Below are 16,537 nucleotides of genomic sequence, written 5' to 3' on the forward strand. Positions count from 1 at the left end.
TTAATTATATATATTATATATATATGTATTTAAATGCCATTAATAAGCTATTATTCACAAAAGATTTTTTTTTTTTATATATAAATTGCTCAAGACATAATTCAACTTCTAAATAATTCATTACTTATGTGTTATTGATTTAAAAAAAAAAAAATATATATATATATCCTATATTATTTGTAATTTAAAATTTCATGAAGATAAAAAAAATTTATCATTGAAAATACTTATTTTAAAATATTGGGAATACAGTGACAATGTATCGCTGTCAAATTTAAAATATAAAATGTAAAAAAATTACACAACTTCGTAACTTTCTGTAAAAAATACAACGTCAACTGTATGTTTAACAGGACTTTGATCATCCACCGTAGACACATCAACAATCTAAAAATAAAAATTACATATAATTTTTATGTTTAATCAATGATAATAATGATTATGATTATTTTAATTACCTTGATTTTAGCGTAAGGAGTTTGAGATGTAAATGACAATGAGAGAGGAAAGAAGTCAGATGGTTTAGATGATGGAGCTGAAAATTCCAATGATCCAGATTTAGATGATGCATCAACAATTGGCAAAGACCATACAAGCATATTTTTTCGTGCTTCGTGTTGATATTCACCATCACATTCATTGACAATTGGATTACAGCCCATTGGTAGTGGAATATTTATTTGTAAATTATTTAATTCAAGATCAGCTTGTTCCAATTCATATTCAATATTAACATCACATCCATTTTCACCATTTTCTGATGGCCAGCAATTGACTACAATGACAATAATAAATTTAATTAAATTGATCATCAAAATTAATATTATAAATTAAATGCTTACTCGAGATTGGCAATGATGTTTCATCTTGTGATTGCAATCTCCACTTGAGAACACCAACATCAGTATTTATTGGGAATGGTTTTGTTGGCACTTTGAGACCAATTTGTCCTTGTGTTCTAAATAAATCTTTATCAACATTTGGATGTGTTTGTAATTGTATACCACGTGTATCATTATTTGCCAACTGTACACGTATTTTTCCCCATCTTTCATCAGTGATATGAAGTGTTATTAAACCATGAAGTTCGAAATTTTGTACACCACCATCACGACCAAGACGTACACTTAATTTTTCTTCTTGTTTCAAATGTACTGGTTCATTATTTATTATTTGTGGTGTTGTTGTTGATGTTGTTGATATGACATTTGTATTATTTGACGATGTAATACTTTTAATATTTTCACCTTCCTCATTTAATTGATCAACGAATGAATCAATATCACGTACTTTACCACCTAATTTCATAGCACCAGGACCAGCTGCTGTTGTTTTTTGTGATGGTGTTGATGTTGTTTTAGCTGGTGCTTCAGGAATATAATTTGCAGTATCACCAACGTTTGAATTTGATGTAAAACTACTACTATTGTTGCCATAGCCACCACCAAAACCAGAACTTTTAGAACCACCTTTTTTACTTGATTCCATACGTTGTCGTTGTAATTCTTTAGCTTTTTCACGCATTTTATTTTTCGCCTCACGTTCTTGTGAATTCCTGACAGCTTGATAAACACGCTCATCATGAGAATCCATTTCTACAAATGTACGTACTTGTGCTAAATTAACATTTTCACGATAACCAAGTGCAACAATTTCATCAAATGCAAATATTAAATTAAATGCATTTTCTGCTATTTCATTTTCATCAAGTGATTTACAATATTCTGGTATAACTTTTGCAAACAAACGTAATGTCTCAAGATCCTCAAGTATATTACTAGCTTTTGTTGTGATGAGTAACATGTATAGCTTTTCCATTGGTTGATAAACATATCTAACTGAATCTGTTTCAACAAATGTATGTTGTTTACCAGAACTCATTAATTTTGGAAATGCAGCTAGAAGACCTTCAATTCTGGCTTTAGTCATTTCAACAAACTGTCGAGATATTAAAGCTAAAAAATAACAAAAAAAATAATTTAAAGGTCAATCAATGATATGACATCAACAAGTAGACAAACTACTTGATTGACATAACTATTTTTACTATCACTAGTTACTGATTATTTTTAGGATAATCATTTACTATATTTAACAAAATTAATTACTCACTTTTGCCAGACTTTGTGCATACTGCTGAGGCAATTAATACCTGTAATAATATGGTAAAGTAATTAACAAGATCATGTAAAATGTTGTGTTGTCATAGGACAGGTAAATTTGGACACTTTGACAGGTTGATTTTGGAGTAAATAAAAAAACATATTTTTAAGTGTCAATTAGTTGAGTATTGTGGTTAATGAAATTTTTAATTATTGGAGAATCTTACCATCTTGAATTATTGATGATTTATTGAGAATATTTTATTAAAATTGGTAATCTAATAAATTGTTGATTTATGCCAGCAAATCTTCAACATATCGTCAATTTGTAAATATTTTTTTAACTTAAAGAGGGCGTCATTTGGATGACGTGTAAAGACGTGACATTAGTGCTTTCCTCGACTTTTTGTTTTTTATTTTTTTTTTCTGTTATGACGTTTAAAAAAAAAATAAAAAACACGTGTTTCCGGTGTTGGAATTTAACAATTAATTCTCAAAAAAATTATACATTAAATATTAAACGAAATAAAGCTTTGAAATAATCCTTTAATTAATTTTCAATTATGTCCATAAACAACAAATAAATGAATTTAATAATCACAATAAATTTATCAACAGTTTTGTTCTTTATTCAATAAATTATGTACATTTTTGGTACAATAGATTATCGTGTCGTATTAACAATTATTAACATACAACAAGATCAAAAGATAGAAGAAAAAAAATAATTATTTTATTGTTTTGTTTAAAAAACAATTTTGTGTAGAATTGATTTATAAACAAAATAAGTTACGTGATGAAAAGTCATTTAATTGTTGCATCATCATCTAGAGTCCAAAATCATCTGTTGTTTCTTTTTTTTTTTTTTTTGTTTAAATAATATTGTAATATTTTTAATTAACTCATCAAAACAAAATAGAAAAATTAAATAAACAAATGATAATAACAATTGAGTATATTAAATTAACAGTTGATAATTCTAGATAGGTTGAATTGGTTCATCATTGCCAGTTGTTTCGTCATTGTCAGTTGTTTTATCATTTTTATGTTCATTGATTTTTTTATCTTCATGTTGATGTTCTTTTTGCTCATCATCATCATCATGTACTTTACCATATAATGTTGGATATTTCGACATGCATGATAGCATTAATGCAAGTTTTTCAGAACACTCAGAATCTTTTGTTTCAGGTGTTGAATTAAAAAAACATGAAGCTGATTCACGATATTCAAGACCACATGGTCCAGTTGGTAGACCTCCAAGACATGGGCAACTCCAATTTATTTCACCATTTGGAAGTATTAGACCTGGCCTTGGTTCTGGCTCAGGAAGAATTATTTTACTTGGTGATTCATGATCTTTTTTTGTTACAAATCTTACTTCATCTTTGTTATTTATTTTTTCAGCAGACATTGTTTATATAATACTATTATTACTGTTGTTTTTATTAAATTATTTATTGACAGCCTTTAACTATTTAATAATATTAATTATTTTTTTAATATCAATGAGGATAATTTTCACAACGTACAATAAAATTCTTTGTTTCTTGATTATATTTTATAATGACAATTTACAACAATTTAATCCTTTTTCACCAAGTGTTTTTTTATAAATAATAGACTTATTTGACGATTTTGAGTATTTGTTATTATTCTGAAAATATAATAAATTAATATATTAATTATATTATAAAATAATCGATCAACATGAAAAAAAAATTGTAACGTTGTATTAAGAATTAAAAGATCTAATTGTGTGTAAAATTTTAGGACATTCTCATCATATAACGTCGTTAAATGTAATAATAAAAGAAATTTAACTTACTTTTTTAGCAATTGTTTGATAATCAAGAAGCACGGTAGTGTCTCGTGTTGAGGATGATAAAGAAATCAAGGTAGCACATGGTAGCAGAAATGTACCAGTTATACCAGGTATGGCAGTGCGCAGCCTGGCTAACATGAGTGCTTTTCTCACTTTCCTAATCACACACACACACATAGAACTTGTTTATTATTTTTTCTTCTGTTATGATGGTTTAAAAAAAAATAAAAAACACGTGTTTCTAGTGTTGGAATTTAATAATAAATTCTAAAAAAAATTATGCGTTGAATATTGAATAAAATAAAGCTTCAAAATAGCACCTGTAATTAATTTTTAATTATTATTTATGTCAATTAACAATAAATAAATGAATTTAATAATCACAATAAATTTATCAACAGTTGATTTTGTTTTTTATTCAATAAATTATGTACATTTTTGATACAATAGATTATCGTGTTGTATTAAGTTTTTTTGCACCAACAAGATCAAAAGATAGAAGAAAAAAAAATTGTTTTATTTTAAAGAACAATTTTGTGTAGAATTGATTTATAAACAAAGTGATAAACGTGATAATAAGCCATTTAATTGTTGCATCATCATTAAATCATCAAAACAAAATAGAACAAATAAATAAATGATTATAATAATTGAGTATATTAAATTAACTATTTACGTTCAGTTTGTTCATCATTGCTAGTTGTTTTATCATTGCTAATTGATTCATCATTGATTTTTTTATCTTCATCATCATCATTTTTTTTAGCATATAATGTTGGGTATTTCGACATACATGAGTACATCGATGCCCACTTTTCAAAACACTCAGAACCTTGTGACTCAGCTGTTAAATTATGAAAACATGAAAATACTTCACGAAATTCAGGACCACATGGTCCATGTGGTAGATCACCAAGGCATGGACAATCCCAATCTATTTCTCCTTTTTCACCTGTCGGACCTTGACTTGGTTTTGGCTCAGGATGATGATGAATCATGTAACTTGGTGGTTCATCTTTTTTTGTTAAAAATATTTCTTCATCTTGCTTATTTATTTTTTCAGCAGACATTATTATGATATTATTATTGCTGTTGTTTTTATTAAATTATTTATTAAATGTCAATGATGATAATCACGAGCGTCAGAAAGTAAACCAAATGGACTAACTGATGATTTATTAACAATAAAAATACAAGTATCCTCTTCGTAAGTATTTGCAGTGTAAGTGATGATCTTACAAATGTGATCCAATGTTTTTTTTTTTTAATACTTATTTGACGATTTTGAGTATTTGGTATTCTGAAAATAATAAAATAATAAATTAATAATATGATAATTATATAATCACTTAATAATTTATTTTTATTTTTTTAATTGTTATTAATAACTAAATTATAAATTTATTTATGTGATAAATTTTTTAAATAAGCCAAAAGCTATATTCCATGATTCTGCTTAAACTACTTAGCAACTGCAAGCTTGTTTTTATTTAATTACTCGTTAATTGATTAAAAAAACAAGCTTGAAATCTCCATAAATGTCAATGTTAAATAATATTTTTAACAATTAAATATTGATAAATTTATCGATCAACATGAAAAAAAATTATACCGTTGTATTCAGAATTAAAAGATCTAATTGTGTGTAAAATTTCAAAACATATCACTTCCTTAAATTTAATAATAAAATAAATTTAACTTACTTTGTTAACAATTGTTTGATAATCAAGAAAGATGGTTGTGCCTACTGCCTCGTGTCGATTATGAAAAATGATGAAAAAAAAAAAAAAAATCATGATACCACATGGTAGAAATATACGTACCAGGTATGACAGTGCGCAGTCGATAAACCGGTCAATAAGAAACATCAGAGAAAGCATTTTCCATTTTCTAACAGTAGAAGAGATGACATCAGTATTATTGTTGTTTTGTTGGACATATGTTGAGCAATTAAAAGGGTTGAATTATTAGAGAATTTTTTTATACAAAAAAAAAAAAAAAAACACTGAGTATTTTCAAAAATTAATAATATTAGTAGTTAAATAAAAACCACAATACAGTGTTTTAAATTTAAATTGTTGTTATAAAATATTTTAATCAACTTTAACAACAATTAAGAATGTAAAAAAAAAAAAAAAAAACAATTCTTATTTAAAAATATTACAAGATAAATTAGACATGTCAATTATCAAGTTCACACAATAGAAAAAAAAAAAAAATTAAACAACTTGATAATCTTCAGTAACAAATAGAATATCATGAGAATATTTAACAGGACTTTGATCTTCCACTGTTGATACTTCAACAATCTAAAAACGAGAAACAAAAAAATTATTAAATTATCGTCGTAATATTAATTATTAATATATTTATTTACCTTGATTTTAGCGTAAGGAGTTTGAGATGTAAATGACAATGAGAGTGGAAAAAAGTCAGATGGTTTAGATGATGGAGCTGAAAATTCCAATGATCCAGATTTAGATGATGCATCAACAATTGTCAAAGACCATACAAGCATATTTCTTCGTGCTTCGTGTTGATATTCACCATCACATTCATTGACAATTGGATTACAGCCCATTGGTAGTGGAATATTTATTTGTAAATTATTTAATTCAAGATCAGTTTGTACCAGTTCATATTCAATATTAACATCACATCCATTTTCACCATTTTCTGATGGCCAGCAATTAACTACAATGACAATAATAAATTTAATTAAATTGATTAACAAAATTAATATTATAAATTAAATGCTTACTCGAGATTGGCAATGATGTTTCATCTTGTGATTGTAATCTCCACTTGAGAACACCAACATCAGTATTTATTGGGAATGGTTTTGTTGGCACTTTAAGACCAATTTGTCCTTGTGTTCTAAATAAATCTTTATCAACATTTGGATGTGTTTGTAATTGTATACCACGTGTATCATTATTTGCCAACTGTACACGTATTTTTCCCCATCTTTCATCAGTGATATGAAGTGTTATTAAACCATGAAGTTCGAAATTTTGTACACCACCATCACGACCAAGACGTACACTTAATTTTTCTTCTTGTTTCAAATGTACTGGTTTGCTATTTATTATTTGTGGTGTTGTTGTAGTTGTTATTTTTGTTGTTGCAATAACATTTGTATTATTTGACGATGTAGTACTTTTAATATTTTCACCTTCTTCATTCAATTGGTCAACAAATGAATCAACATCACGTACTTTACCACCTAATTTCATACCACGAGAACGAGGTGGTTTTCTTGGTGGTGTATCATTTGCTTTAGCTGGTAATTCAGCAATATTATTTTTACTATCATTATCATTTAAATTTGATTTAAAACCACTACTTTTATTACCAAAACCAGTACTACTATTATTTTTAAAACCATCTCTTGATTCCAAACGTTCCATACGTTGTCGTTGGAATTCTTTAGCTTTTTCACGCATTTTATTATTTGCGTCACGTTCTTGGGTCTTTCTCAGGGCTAAATAAAGATCCTCCTCATGAGAATCCATTTTAACAAATTCACGTATTTGTGTTAAATTAACATTTTCACGATAACCAAGTGCAACAATTTCATCAAATGCAAATATTAAATTAAATGCATTTTTTGCTATTCCATTTTCATCAACTGTTGTACAATATTCTGCTATAACTTTCACAAATAAATTAAGTGTCTCAAGATCCTCAAGTATATTACTAACTTTGGTTGTGATAAGTACCATGTATAGTTTTTCCATTGGTTGATAAACATATCTAACTGAATCAGTTTCAACAAATGTATGTTGTTCATCAGTTTTTTTCAAGCTTGGAAATGCACATAACAGACCTTCAATTCTGGCTCTGGTCATTGCAACAAATTGTCGAGATATTATTGCTAAAAAAACAACAACAAAAAAACATCAATTAATAATTTAATTTTAAATTTTTATTCTTTTACAAAATTGTCATTGAATCACTCACCATTGCCAGACTTTGTGCATACTGCTGCAGCAATTAGCGACTGTAATTAAAATTATTAATAAAATTATTATTAAGTTTGACACATTCAAAATAAAAACAATTAAAGTTCATTACCATTTTAATTTATCAATGCTTCTTTTAAATAATTTTTCAATGCAATTATTAATTTACTATTCAATTATTGTTTGTACTTTGTATACTACTTATTTATCTGTCAGCTGTGGTCAGCTGTATCCTTTATTATTATTAATTTTTGCACGTTGTCAATTGATAGTTGAAAAAAAAAATATAAATAAAAAATGGCGTCTCTAGTTGCCTAGACTGACGATAGAGTAATTGTTTATCTTTCACGATATAATAATAATAATTGTATTGATAACAATAAAAAATTGATGCGAATGGAAGAACCTCAAAATAATTGTCAAATATTAAATAACAACATGTTATTATTTATACAAAAAAATATTCATATATTTTTTCAACAAATAAATTATTCTTGATAATTATTTCCTTGTTACATTAACCTGTCAAAACAAGCCACTTTTATTATTATTTTTTCCATTGAAAATAAGAGTAAAAAATAAAATATTTCATCATTTAGATTGTTGTTTTAAGTTTTTTATTTATTGCAAAAGAGAAATCTATGATTTAATTTGTTGTTTTTTATTTATTGATCAAATTGCTAATGAACAAATGATACTTTGAAAAATATGGATAATTTAACTCAACAGGTGAGATGATATTTTAATTTTGATATAAAAAATCACATTAAATATAGCCCATATTGTTAATTAATAAATAATTATAATTTTTTTTGTTAGATTGATGAAATTGAAGCACTATGTGCAATTTATGGTGATGATTGGCATGTTGAAAACGAGGAACATCGTTCATACAGTATTGACATTGTCAATGACAATGATAAACCTATAAAATTATATTTAAAATTACCAGATGATTATCCATCATCATCACCACCTTCCTATGAACTCTTTGCACCTCACTGGAATTTTATAAAAAAACAACATATTTATCAGCTTCTCGACGAGATTTACTTGTAAGTTTTCTTCTATTTTTTTTTCTGTTAATTGTGTATCAACATTTAACAAAATAATTTTGATAACAATCTGATAACAATTTTTTCTAGATCTTTAGCTGGTGAAAATGTAATTTATCAATGGGTAGAAAAAATTCGTGAAGAATCAACTAATAATGATACTCCAAAGATGGAAAAAAATATAGAAAATAATGATGATACCTTAGTTGAGTTAAAAAATACTGAAAAAAATAATAATGACGAAAAATGTCCAGATATTTATCATGGAGAAGTTATTGTTGTTAAAAAAAGTTCATTTCAAGGTCATGCTGCTAGAGTTAATTCACCAGATGATGTCAAGTAAGTTTAAATTAAAATAAATAAAAATATTATATAATAAATTTGTTTTTCTTTTGATTATCAACAGACTTGTGCTGAAAAATCTTTTGGAGAATAAGAAAATCGAAAATGCAACTCATAATACATATGCATATCGAATAACGAATGAAGAAAAAAAAATATCATTTCAAGATTGTGATGATGACGGTGAAAATCAAGCTGGTGGGAGATTACTACATTTACTTCATAATGTTCATGTTACAAATGTCATTGTTATTGTGTCAAGATGGTATGGTGGCATCAAACTTGGCCCAGATCGTTTTCGTCATATAAATAACTCAGCTCGTCAAGTGCTTGAAGTTGCAAATTTTTTATCAAAAAATAAAGATAGTAAAAAATAAATACATATTATTTATTTTTTATCAATTAAAAGCAAATTTTTTATTTTTTTTAATCTTAATTTTGTCTTATTTATTAGAAAATAACTTTACATAAATTATATTTTTTTATTTATCAACAATGACTAGCACGAAATTTACATAAAAAAAAAAACCAACAAATTTTTTCTAACAATTAAATATTTTTATATTGAAAAGAAAGGACATATTTATTAAAAGATAAATTATTATATTTTTATTATTGTGTTTATTAAAAAAAATTAAGTAGAATGTTATATCCTTTTTTATTTTTTGTTATTTACTGTAAAAAATATATATTTACGTTTGAGAGTATTAAGGAAATAAATTGCATATTAGTCTTGTAATTATATTCAATTAAGAAAAAAAAAAAGTTTGATTAATAAATTATAGTTTCCATGTCATTTCTTACACAACAACCCAATCGTCAATGTCATCACAAATTGCTGAAGTTACAAATTCTTTCGATAATACTGAAAATAAAAAAAAAAAATCAATAAATGTTATGAATTAAATAGATTAATAATGATTAATAACAAACCATTAAATCGATGCTCTTTTGAAAGATCCTTTGGCGTAGTATTTTCATTTATTTCAACACGATTTTCAATTGAATGATTATTTTCAATTTTTAAGCTAGAAAGATTTTTTAATTTATTCAATTCTGTTCTGTAACTAACAGATTCTTCTTCTTCTTCATCATCATCCTCTATCTCCTCCTCACTTTGTTGAATAATTTTTTCATCAATATAGTTATTATTATTAACATTAAAATGATCATCATCAATTTTATTAATAATACAACTAACATAATTAATTGAATCAATATTATTATCATCCTGAGAATCATCTGACTGTTTTATAAACTCTGATAAATCAAAACTCAATACATCAGCCAGTAACTTTTCTTTATTTTCAACATCTTTTTGTATATTTTCAATATCTCTTTTTTCTTTATTCAACAAATAATCATCATCAATACTCAATGTCATCAATGACGAATGTGTTTCTTGTATATTATTCGAATAACCCAAATAAACATCATTATTACGATTAACCCTTTTGCCTTTATCAGGATTAAATACAACATCTTCAAATTCAAGTTGATTAATTTTTTGAAACAATTTTCTTTTATCAATAATATTACCAATATCAGTTTCAATATTAATATCATCAATGATATCAGTATCAATTATTCTAGCTATTTCTTCTTCAATAGCTTCTTCAGCTACAATTGCTCTTGGATCAAGACCATCTGTTGGTTCACTTGGTACCGAGCTAATTGCTTGTATAATATTATTTTTAGTAATTTTATAAAATGGTATATTTGTAACAATTGAATTATCTTTAATTTTATTTTTTAAATCAATTATACTTGTTGTTACTAAATTATTATAATCATTATTATCATTGCTGTTATTTTTATCTGGATAATATGATAATCTAATAATATTTCTATCACCTTCAAGAATAAATATTTCATCTTTTGTGCATGACACATCAATGACTTTTCTCAAATCACAAATAGCTGATGTTATTGATATTGTTATTGGATTAATAACATAAATAATATCATTACAATATGTTATAAATAAATCATCATTAAATGGTAATAATATACCAAATGACGATGATGATTCACTACGTTGTTTTTTGATAATATCTGATACTGGATTTAGCAATATCACATCATTGCTAATTGTTTTTAGTGAATCTTTAAACATCAATGTTTTTTCAACAATACCATTTTCATTTGATTGCCATAATCTTAAACCAGGACGACATGCATATATCAATTGACTCTCTATTGATTTATTATAATTTGATGATGAAAATACAGCACCATATTTACCCAATGATTTACGTTCTTTTTGGCCAATTTGGATTATTTTATTGTTGTTATTGTTATCAACTAGTATTGTTCGATAACTCGTTGATACTAGTAGTAGTCCATGGTGATATGATAACTGTACAATTGTTTGTTTTTCATTTAACAATTCACTTGATTTTGATAAGTGCATGAAAAAATCAATTTCAGTTAAAACAACAATACCATTAGCATCACCAGTGAATAATTTCATACCATTTTTTGACCATTCAATTGTTGTTATTTGACAATTATGTAAACCACAAATATTATATCTTTCAATTTGTTTTTTTTTATTTTGTATTATTATGTCTGATAATGATTCTGGTATATTTTTTGGTACTTGAAAGATTGTTATGACTCCATTACTATTGCCAATTGCAATCATATAATCAACTGTTGATATAATTTTTATGCATGTTATTTTATTGTTGTTATTGTTGGTACTATTTGGATATTCACATTTTAATTTTTGCATGTCATTTGTCTCACGATTGTACCAGTAAACAATACCACAATCTGTACCAATTGCAATGAATTCTGGTAGTACATCAATGCATGTTAAATTAATATTTTGTGTAAATAAACCATTTTGTAATTTTAATGGTATTTTTTGAAGTAGATTTGTTAATGGTGACCATTCACGTAAAGGACCACCATCCTCACTCATTGGCGTCATCATTTTTTATTAATTATATTTATCAACAAATTTATAAACAATTTATTTGGCATTTTTTGTATGTCTAGGAAAATAAAAAAAAAATGTATTTATTATTTTTTTATCTGTGTAATTATTAATAATAAATCATTTGACATTTTAATCAATAATTTTGTTAATTAATATGTTAGTTTATGAATAATTAACTTACCGTTCAATGACAATCATGACTTTGATAAATAAATTCAAAATAATCTTTTAAATAATATTTTAATGCAACCGGTTTTTTTTAAATTTGTAATTGTTATAAATTAATGATTTTAATTGATTGTTTATTTTTTTTATGCTTGACAGTTGACAGTTGTGTGTTTTTTATTGAGGTCTTTATCTTTCTTTCTCTCTCTTGTGTTGATAGAAATTTTTTCGACGTTACTATAGAAATCATCGTTGGAATCACGGACGAAATTATTTCGATTGTTTCGATTTCTTTGGTAATACTCAAAGTTGTAGAAAAAAAATAAATTTAATTTCAATTCGTGATATATTAAATAATAGGCTTGTCAATATTGATATTACGTATAATTATTTTAATTAATTTTTTTTGTCACTAAGTTAATATTCATTAGTAAAATCATGTAACGTAAAAAAAAAAAAAAAAAAATGTTTTTCAAATGCTCTATGATCAACGGTTACACCACAAAAAAAAATTGCGACAAAAAAACCATTGCATCTGGTAAATGCGGGTAAATATCGTGATATTTTTTGTCTCGATTTTTTTTGTCGTGGAATCTAATTAACTGATTTAATTTTTTTTTTTTTTCAAAATTTTTTTCTAAAATATTATAAATTATAAATTATTTATTTAATTAAAAAAAACAATTATTTAATTACAATTAATTATATAGAATGACAGAAAAAAAAAAAAATACAACACTTGGGTTTTATATTGATTTCGATTGAAATAAAATTACGAGTTTATTGTAAAACGTTGAGCAACAGAGTGATAACAATATTTGATAAAATTAATAATTATTTTATTTATATTAATTATATATTAATTTTTCTATTTAACAATGTTTATTTTTGTAATTTTAACATCAAAATATGGTATGTTTATAATGTAAGATAAAATTAATTACAGCATAGAAAAAAGGCAAAAAAATTTAATTATTTCGGTAACGCTATGTCTTGTAAATGTCTCCGTATTTCCCGTAAATTTCCCCGTATTGATGCTGATAACGATTTTGTAATTATTATTTTTTTGATATATTTATGAAGGAACTTTGATGATACTTGGATCAATAATATTGGGAATAATATATTGGTGGAATGAGATAATTAACTTTGTTAAAATTCAAATAACTATTTATAAATTTGCAAGAAGTCTACCTGGGCCAAGAGCATTACCATTGATAGGAAATGCTTTGTCTTTCATAAATACAGATGGTAAGTTATTACGATTTTTTATTATTATTAAACCAATGTTAAATTAATTGTTTTTTATTTTTTCTAAATTTGAATTTCACAGATACTGTCGATATACTAGCAGAATGGAGTAGAAAAATATCAAAAACATATCGTGTTTATTTTGGTCCAGTTTTAAAAATTGTATTGACTGATCCAAGAGATATTGAGGTATAGAAAAATAAATTTTGTTTATATTTAGCTTTTTTAATTAATTGTAACAAATAATAATGAATTTTTTTTTTATAATTTTATAATCAGATACTTTTTGCCAGTCCAAATGGTGAAGAAAAAGATTCACTGTATGATTTAATGCGTACAATTGTTAAAAATTCAATGATTAATTCAAAAGGTAATTTAAAAAGCTAATTGTAATTAAAATATATATTAAACATTTGTTTAATTACAGGTGTACAGTATCGTTCTCATAAAAAATTAGTAATGCCAATTGTTAATGGTAAACCATTATCAATATTTGTCGAAAAAGGCAATAAATTTTCACGTAAATTTGTTGAAGTATTAAATGATAAAGTTGGAAAAGAAGAATTTGATATGCATCATATAATGGCACCTTGTGTTTGTGATTTAGTGTTTGAAACTTTATATGGAGTTCCTGGTGAAGCACAAAATGGTAAACCAAATATTTTTGTATATGGAGTTGAAAAGTAAGTGTATATTTTTGTATTATTTTTTAATTAAATAATAAATTAATAATGAATAAATATAATTTAGATTACTGCATATTTTACATCAAAGAATGGTGACATTTTGGCTTTATCCAAATTTTATATTTAAATTTAGCAAAATTGGAAAATCATGGTTTTCAATTGGTAGAAATGTTTCGAAATTTTTGTACAATGTAAATATAAATTTATTCTATTAATTAATTTATTTATATTTAATATTAAATTAATTTAATTAATTATTCAAGATGATTGATGAAAAAAAACGTGAATGGAATGATTCAAAAAAATTAGGTATTGAGCCAAATGTACCAGTGGCACTTTGTGATAAAATTATTGATCATATTATGAAGACAAATTCTTGGACAGATCGTGAACTTCATGACGAATTAACAACAATATTTATTGGGGTAAAAAAAAATCTATATTTAATGGACTATCAATAATTTATTGAATATTAATATTATGTTTAATTACAGTCACATGATACGATGGTTGGTGTTGGTAGTTTTGTATTTTTAATGTTGGCAATGTATCCAGAAATACAAGATAAAGTTAGACAAGAAATTGAATCAATTGCTGGCAATGAAATTGTCACTTATGATATGTGCACTGATATGAAATACATGGACATGGTTATACGTGAAACAATGAGACTATTTCCAGCTGGACCATTTCTTCCACGTAAAATAACTGGAGATATTAAACTTGGTTATTATAAATAAAATAAAAAATATAATATGTATATTATACATTTTGTTTTTTAAATAATTTTTATTTTATTTTTAATTATTTTTAGCTACTTGTACAATACCAAAAGGATGTTCAGTTATTGTACTGGCTTATGCAGTACACAGAGATCCAGACTATTGGCCTGAACCAAATAAATTTAATCCAGAAAATCATACTGTTGAAAATACCAAAGCCAGACATCCAAGTGCATTTTTACCATTTTCTGGTGGAATTAGAGCTTGTCCAGGTTTGTAATTTTAATTATTAATTATAGTTAATTTATAATTTTGTTTATTCATGTATTTTATTAATATTGATTTGCTTTTTATTTAGGCTATAAATATGGAATGGCACTTTTAAAAGTTATCATTACTGATGTTGTTCGTAACTATAAACTTTCAACAACAACAACAATGGAAAGCATCAAATTAAATGCTCATATATCAGTCAGAAGTCGTAATGGAATTAATATATCAATTACAAAAATTAAACCTTAGATATTTGTAAAGCAAAAAAAAAAAAAAATGTAAATGTTTTTACATTTAAAATAAATTAACTTCCCAGTTAAAAAAATCTCATATAGAAACCACATTTACTATACATTTAAACTATATTTTTTAAGTTTAAGAATATTTCTTTGCACATTTCTCCACGTTAGTATTTTTCGGAGAAAAAAATTTTCTCGTCATTTCTCCGCATGGGTCAACATGGGAAAAAATCGGAGTAATCACGGAGAAATTCAAAGTAATCGTGAAAAAATTTGCAAAAATATTTTCACAAAAGTTGTCACTACAAAAAAGTACAAATACTATACATAGCTAAACGTGACTCCACTAATGAATAGCCCCTCGATAAAATCATTAAACCAAGGACATTTCGAAATTATTATTATCGAAAAAAAAAAAAAACAAAAAATAAAATGATTATTTCAGTCATTAGTAGAATCTGTTATTTTAGTATCAATATCTAAAAATAAAAAGATAGATTTTTATTTAATCTCCCACCTGTTGTGTAAACTGATGATTTTTTCTTGACACGAATTTAGTTATAAAAAAACATTCGACTCGATATATAGATTAACAGTTGATCTAAAAATAAATAAAACAAACAGGAAAACAATCAAAACATACAATGAATAAATAAATTTTAAATAAACAATAATTTTTTTATCAAATGTGCAATGAAGTGGTTTAAATTGTTGATACTATTTTTGTGTATTTACTTATGTAATTGTCGAGAGTGTCTTGAAGAAATAAAACATGATGACCACTGTGTTTACTGTGAATATTCTAATAAATATATTTGCAAGCCAAAATACCAATATAAAAATCAAACATTATCAACAATCACTGAAACACAAAAATACATATTTATTTTAAAAAGTATAACACTAGAAATTCAGTGTAAATCAACAAAAAATTGGTATAATTTTAATGTAAATGACACTGATGA

General features: G+C 25.2%; 7 protein-coding genes across 8 annotated transcripts; 2 read left to right on the forward strand and 5 right to left on the reverse strand.

Annotated features, from left to right (window-relative positions):
• Nucleotides 1-270: 270 nt before the first annotated feature.
• Nucleotides 271-2,478, reverse strand: LOC122857892 (coatomer subunit delta). Its single transcript, XM_044160361.1, has 5 exons — nucleotides 2,330-2,478; nucleotides 2,113-2,152; nucleotides 843-1,955; nucleotides 459-775; nucleotides 271-387 (listed from the first exon to the last, which is right to left on the reverse strand). Exons 1-5 carry the CDS (start codon nucleotides 2,330-2,332, stop codon nucleotides 298-300), a joined length of 1,563 nt encoding a protein of 520 aa, XP_044016296.1. The 5' UTR covers nucleotides 2,333-2,478; the 3' UTR covers nucleotides 271-297.
• A 541-nt stretch (nucleotides 2,479-3,019) lies between these two features.
• On the reverse strand, nucleotides 3,020-3,501 carry LOC122856486 (mitochondrial intermembrane space import and assembly protein 40-B-like; the record flags this gene model as incomplete). The annotated part of the gene is made up of 1 exon (XM_044158159.1): nucleotides 3,020-3,501. A coding segment is annotated over one exon (420 nt), but the record flags the coding sequence as incomplete, so codon positions are not given.
• An 897-nt stretch (nucleotides 3,502-4,398) lies between these two features.
• On the reverse strand, nucleotides 4,399-5,914 carry LOC122857896 (mitochondrial intermembrane space import and assembly protein 40-B-like). 2 transcript variants are annotated; one of them, XM_044160367.1, is made up of 2 exons: nucleotides 5,751-5,914; nucleotides 4,399-5,227 (listed from the first exon to the last, which is right to left on the reverse strand). In XM_044160367.1, the coding sequence occupies exon 2, from the start codon at nucleotides 4,995-4,997 to the stop codon at nucleotides 4,596-4,598; it is 402 nt and encodes a 133-aa protein (XP_044016302.1). In that variant the 5' UTR covers nucleotides 4,998-5,227; nucleotides 5,751-5,914; the 3' UTR covers nucleotides 4,399-4,595. The 2 variants fall into 2 exon arrangements, with proteins under 2 accessions (XP_044016302.1, XP_044016301.1); XM_044160366.1 differs by having other exon boundaries at nucleotides 5,631-5,914.
• A 73-nt stretch (nucleotides 5,915-5,987) lies between these two features.
• On the reverse strand, nucleotides 5,988-8,136 carry LOC122857891 (coatomer subunit delta-like). Its single transcript, XM_044160360.1, has 5 exons — nucleotides 8,005-8,136; nucleotides 7,891-7,930; nucleotides 6,689-7,804; nucleotides 6,305-6,621; nucleotides 5,988-6,236 (listed from the first exon to the last, which is right to left on the reverse strand). The coding sequence occupies exons 1-5, from the start codon at nucleotides 8,005-8,007 to the stop codon at nucleotides 6,147-6,149; spliced, it is 1,566 nt and encodes a 521-aa protein (XP_044016295.1). The 5' UTR covers nucleotides 8,008-8,136; the 3' UTR covers nucleotides 5,988-6,146.
• Nucleotides 8,137-8,288: 152 nt separating this feature from the next.
• Nucleotides 8,289-9,683, forward strand: LOC122857893 (protein IMPACT-A-like). The gene is made up of 4 exons (XM_044160363.1): nucleotides 8,289-8,621; nucleotides 8,712-8,947; nucleotides 9,038-9,286; nucleotides 9,354-9,683. The coding sequence occupies exons 1-4, from the start codon at nucleotides 8,601-8,603 to the stop codon at nucleotides 9,664-9,666; spliced, it is 819 nt and encodes a 272-aa protein (XP_044016298.1). The 5' UTR covers nucleotides 8,289-8,600; the 3' UTR covers nucleotides 9,667-9,683.
• Nucleotides 9,684-9,690: 7 nt separating this feature from the next.
• Nucleotides 9,691-12,637, reverse strand: LOC122857887 (WD repeat-containing protein CG11141). Its single transcript, XM_044160349.1, has 3 exons — nucleotides 12,418-12,637; nucleotides 10,223-12,291; nucleotides 9,691-10,154 (listed from the first exon to the last, which is right to left on the reverse strand). The coding sequence occupies exons 2-3, from the start codon at nucleotides 12,228-12,230 to the stop codon at nucleotides 10,090-10,092; spliced, it is 2,073 nt and encodes a 690-aa protein (XP_044016284.1). The 5' UTR covers nucleotides 12,231-12,291; nucleotides 12,418-12,637; the 3' UTR covers nucleotides 9,691-10,089.
• LOC122856487 (cytochrome P450 4C1-like) lies at nucleotides 12,625-16,259 on the forward strand. Its single transcript, XM_044158160.1, has 10 exons — nucleotides 12,625-12,697; nucleotides 13,485-13,652; nucleotides 13,735-13,841; nucleotides 13,932-14,012; nucleotides 14,088-14,335; nucleotides 14,403-14,500; nucleotides 14,648-14,763; nucleotides 14,833-15,064; nucleotides 15,153-15,332; nucleotides 15,419-16,259. Exons 2-10 carry the CDS (start codon nucleotides 13,493-13,495, stop codon nucleotides 15,580-15,582), a joined length of 1,386 nt encoding a protein of 461 aa, XP_044014095.1. The 5' UTR covers nucleotides 12,625-12,697; nucleotides 13,485-13,492; the 3' UTR covers nucleotides 15,583-16,259.
• The last annotated feature ends 278 nt before the right edge of the window (nucleotides 16,260-16,537 follow it).

The sequence above is a fragment of the Aphidius gifuensis genome, linkage group LG5 (assembly GCF_014905175.1).
Source record: "Aphidius gifuensis isolate YNYX2018 linkage group LG5, ASM1490517v1, whole genome shotgun sequence".
NCBI classification, from domain to species: domain Eukaryota; kingdom Metazoa; phylum Arthropoda; class Insecta; order Hymenoptera; family Braconidae; genus Aphidius; species Aphidius gifuensis.

What these genes read in the sequence shown, in the direction of transcription:
- LOC122857892 (XM_044160361.1), bottom strand. An exon ending in ATGCACAAAGTCTGGCAAAA is followed by an intron (nt 1,956 to 2,112) that starts GTGAGTAATTAA and finishes GTTATTTTTTAG; the next exon opens with CTTTAATATCTCGACAGTTT. An exon ending in AACATCATTGCCAATCTCGA is followed by an intron (nt 776 to 842) that starts GTAAGCATTTAA and finishes TTGTCATTGTAG; the next exon opens with TCAATTGCTGGCCATCAGAA.
- LOC122857896 (XM_044160367.1), bottom strand. Translation starts at nt 4,997, where the DNA reads ATGTCTGCTGAAAAAATAAATAAGCAAGATGAAGAAATATTTTTAACA.
- LOC122857891 (XM_044160360.1), bottom strand. An exon ending in ATGCACAAAGTCTGGCAATG is followed by an intron (nt 7,805 to 7,890) that starts GTGAGTGATTCA and finishes TTGTTTTTTTAG; the next exon opens with CAATAATATCTCGACAATTT. An exon ending in AACATCATTGCCAATCTCGA is followed by an intron (nt 6,622 to 6,688) that starts GTAAGCATTTAA and finishes TTGTCATTGTAG; the next exon opens with TTAATTGCTGGCCATCAGAA.
- LOC122857893 (XM_044160363.1), top strand. Translation starts at nt 8,601, where the DNA reads ATGGATAATTTAACTCAACAG. An exon ending in TGGATAATTTAACTCAACAG is followed by an intron (nt 8,622 to 8,711) that starts GTGAGATGATAT and finishes TTTTTTTGTTAG; the next exon opens with ATTGATGAAATTGAAGCACT. An exon ending in CTTCTCGACGAGATTTACTT is followed by an intron (nt 8,948 to 9,037) that starts GTAAGTTTTCTT and finishes AATTTTTTCTAG; the next exon opens with ATCTTTAGCTGGTGAAAATG.
- LOC122857887 (XM_044160349.1), bottom strand. Translation starts at nt 12,230, where the DNA reads ATGATGACGCCAATGAGTGAGGATGGTGGTCCTTTACGTGAATGGTCA. An exon ending in AAAAGAGCATCGATTTAATG is followed by an intron (nt 10,155 to 10,222) that starts GTTTGTTATTAA and finishes TTTTATTTTCAG; the next exon opens with TATTATCGAAAGAATTTGTA.
- LOC122856487 (XM_044158160.1), top strand. Translation starts at nt 13,493, where the DNA reads ATGATACTTGGATCAATAATATTGGGAATAATATATTGGTGGAATGAG. An exon ending in GTCTTTCATAAATACAGATG is followed by an intron (nt 13,653 to 13,734) that starts GTAAGTTATTAC and finishes TGAATTTCACAG; the next exon opens with ATACTGTCGATATACTAGCA. An exon ending in AACTGGAGATATTAAACTTG is followed by an intron (nt 15,065 to 15,152) that starts GTTATTATAAAT and finishes AATTATTTTTAG; the next exon opens with CTACTTGTACAATACCAAAA.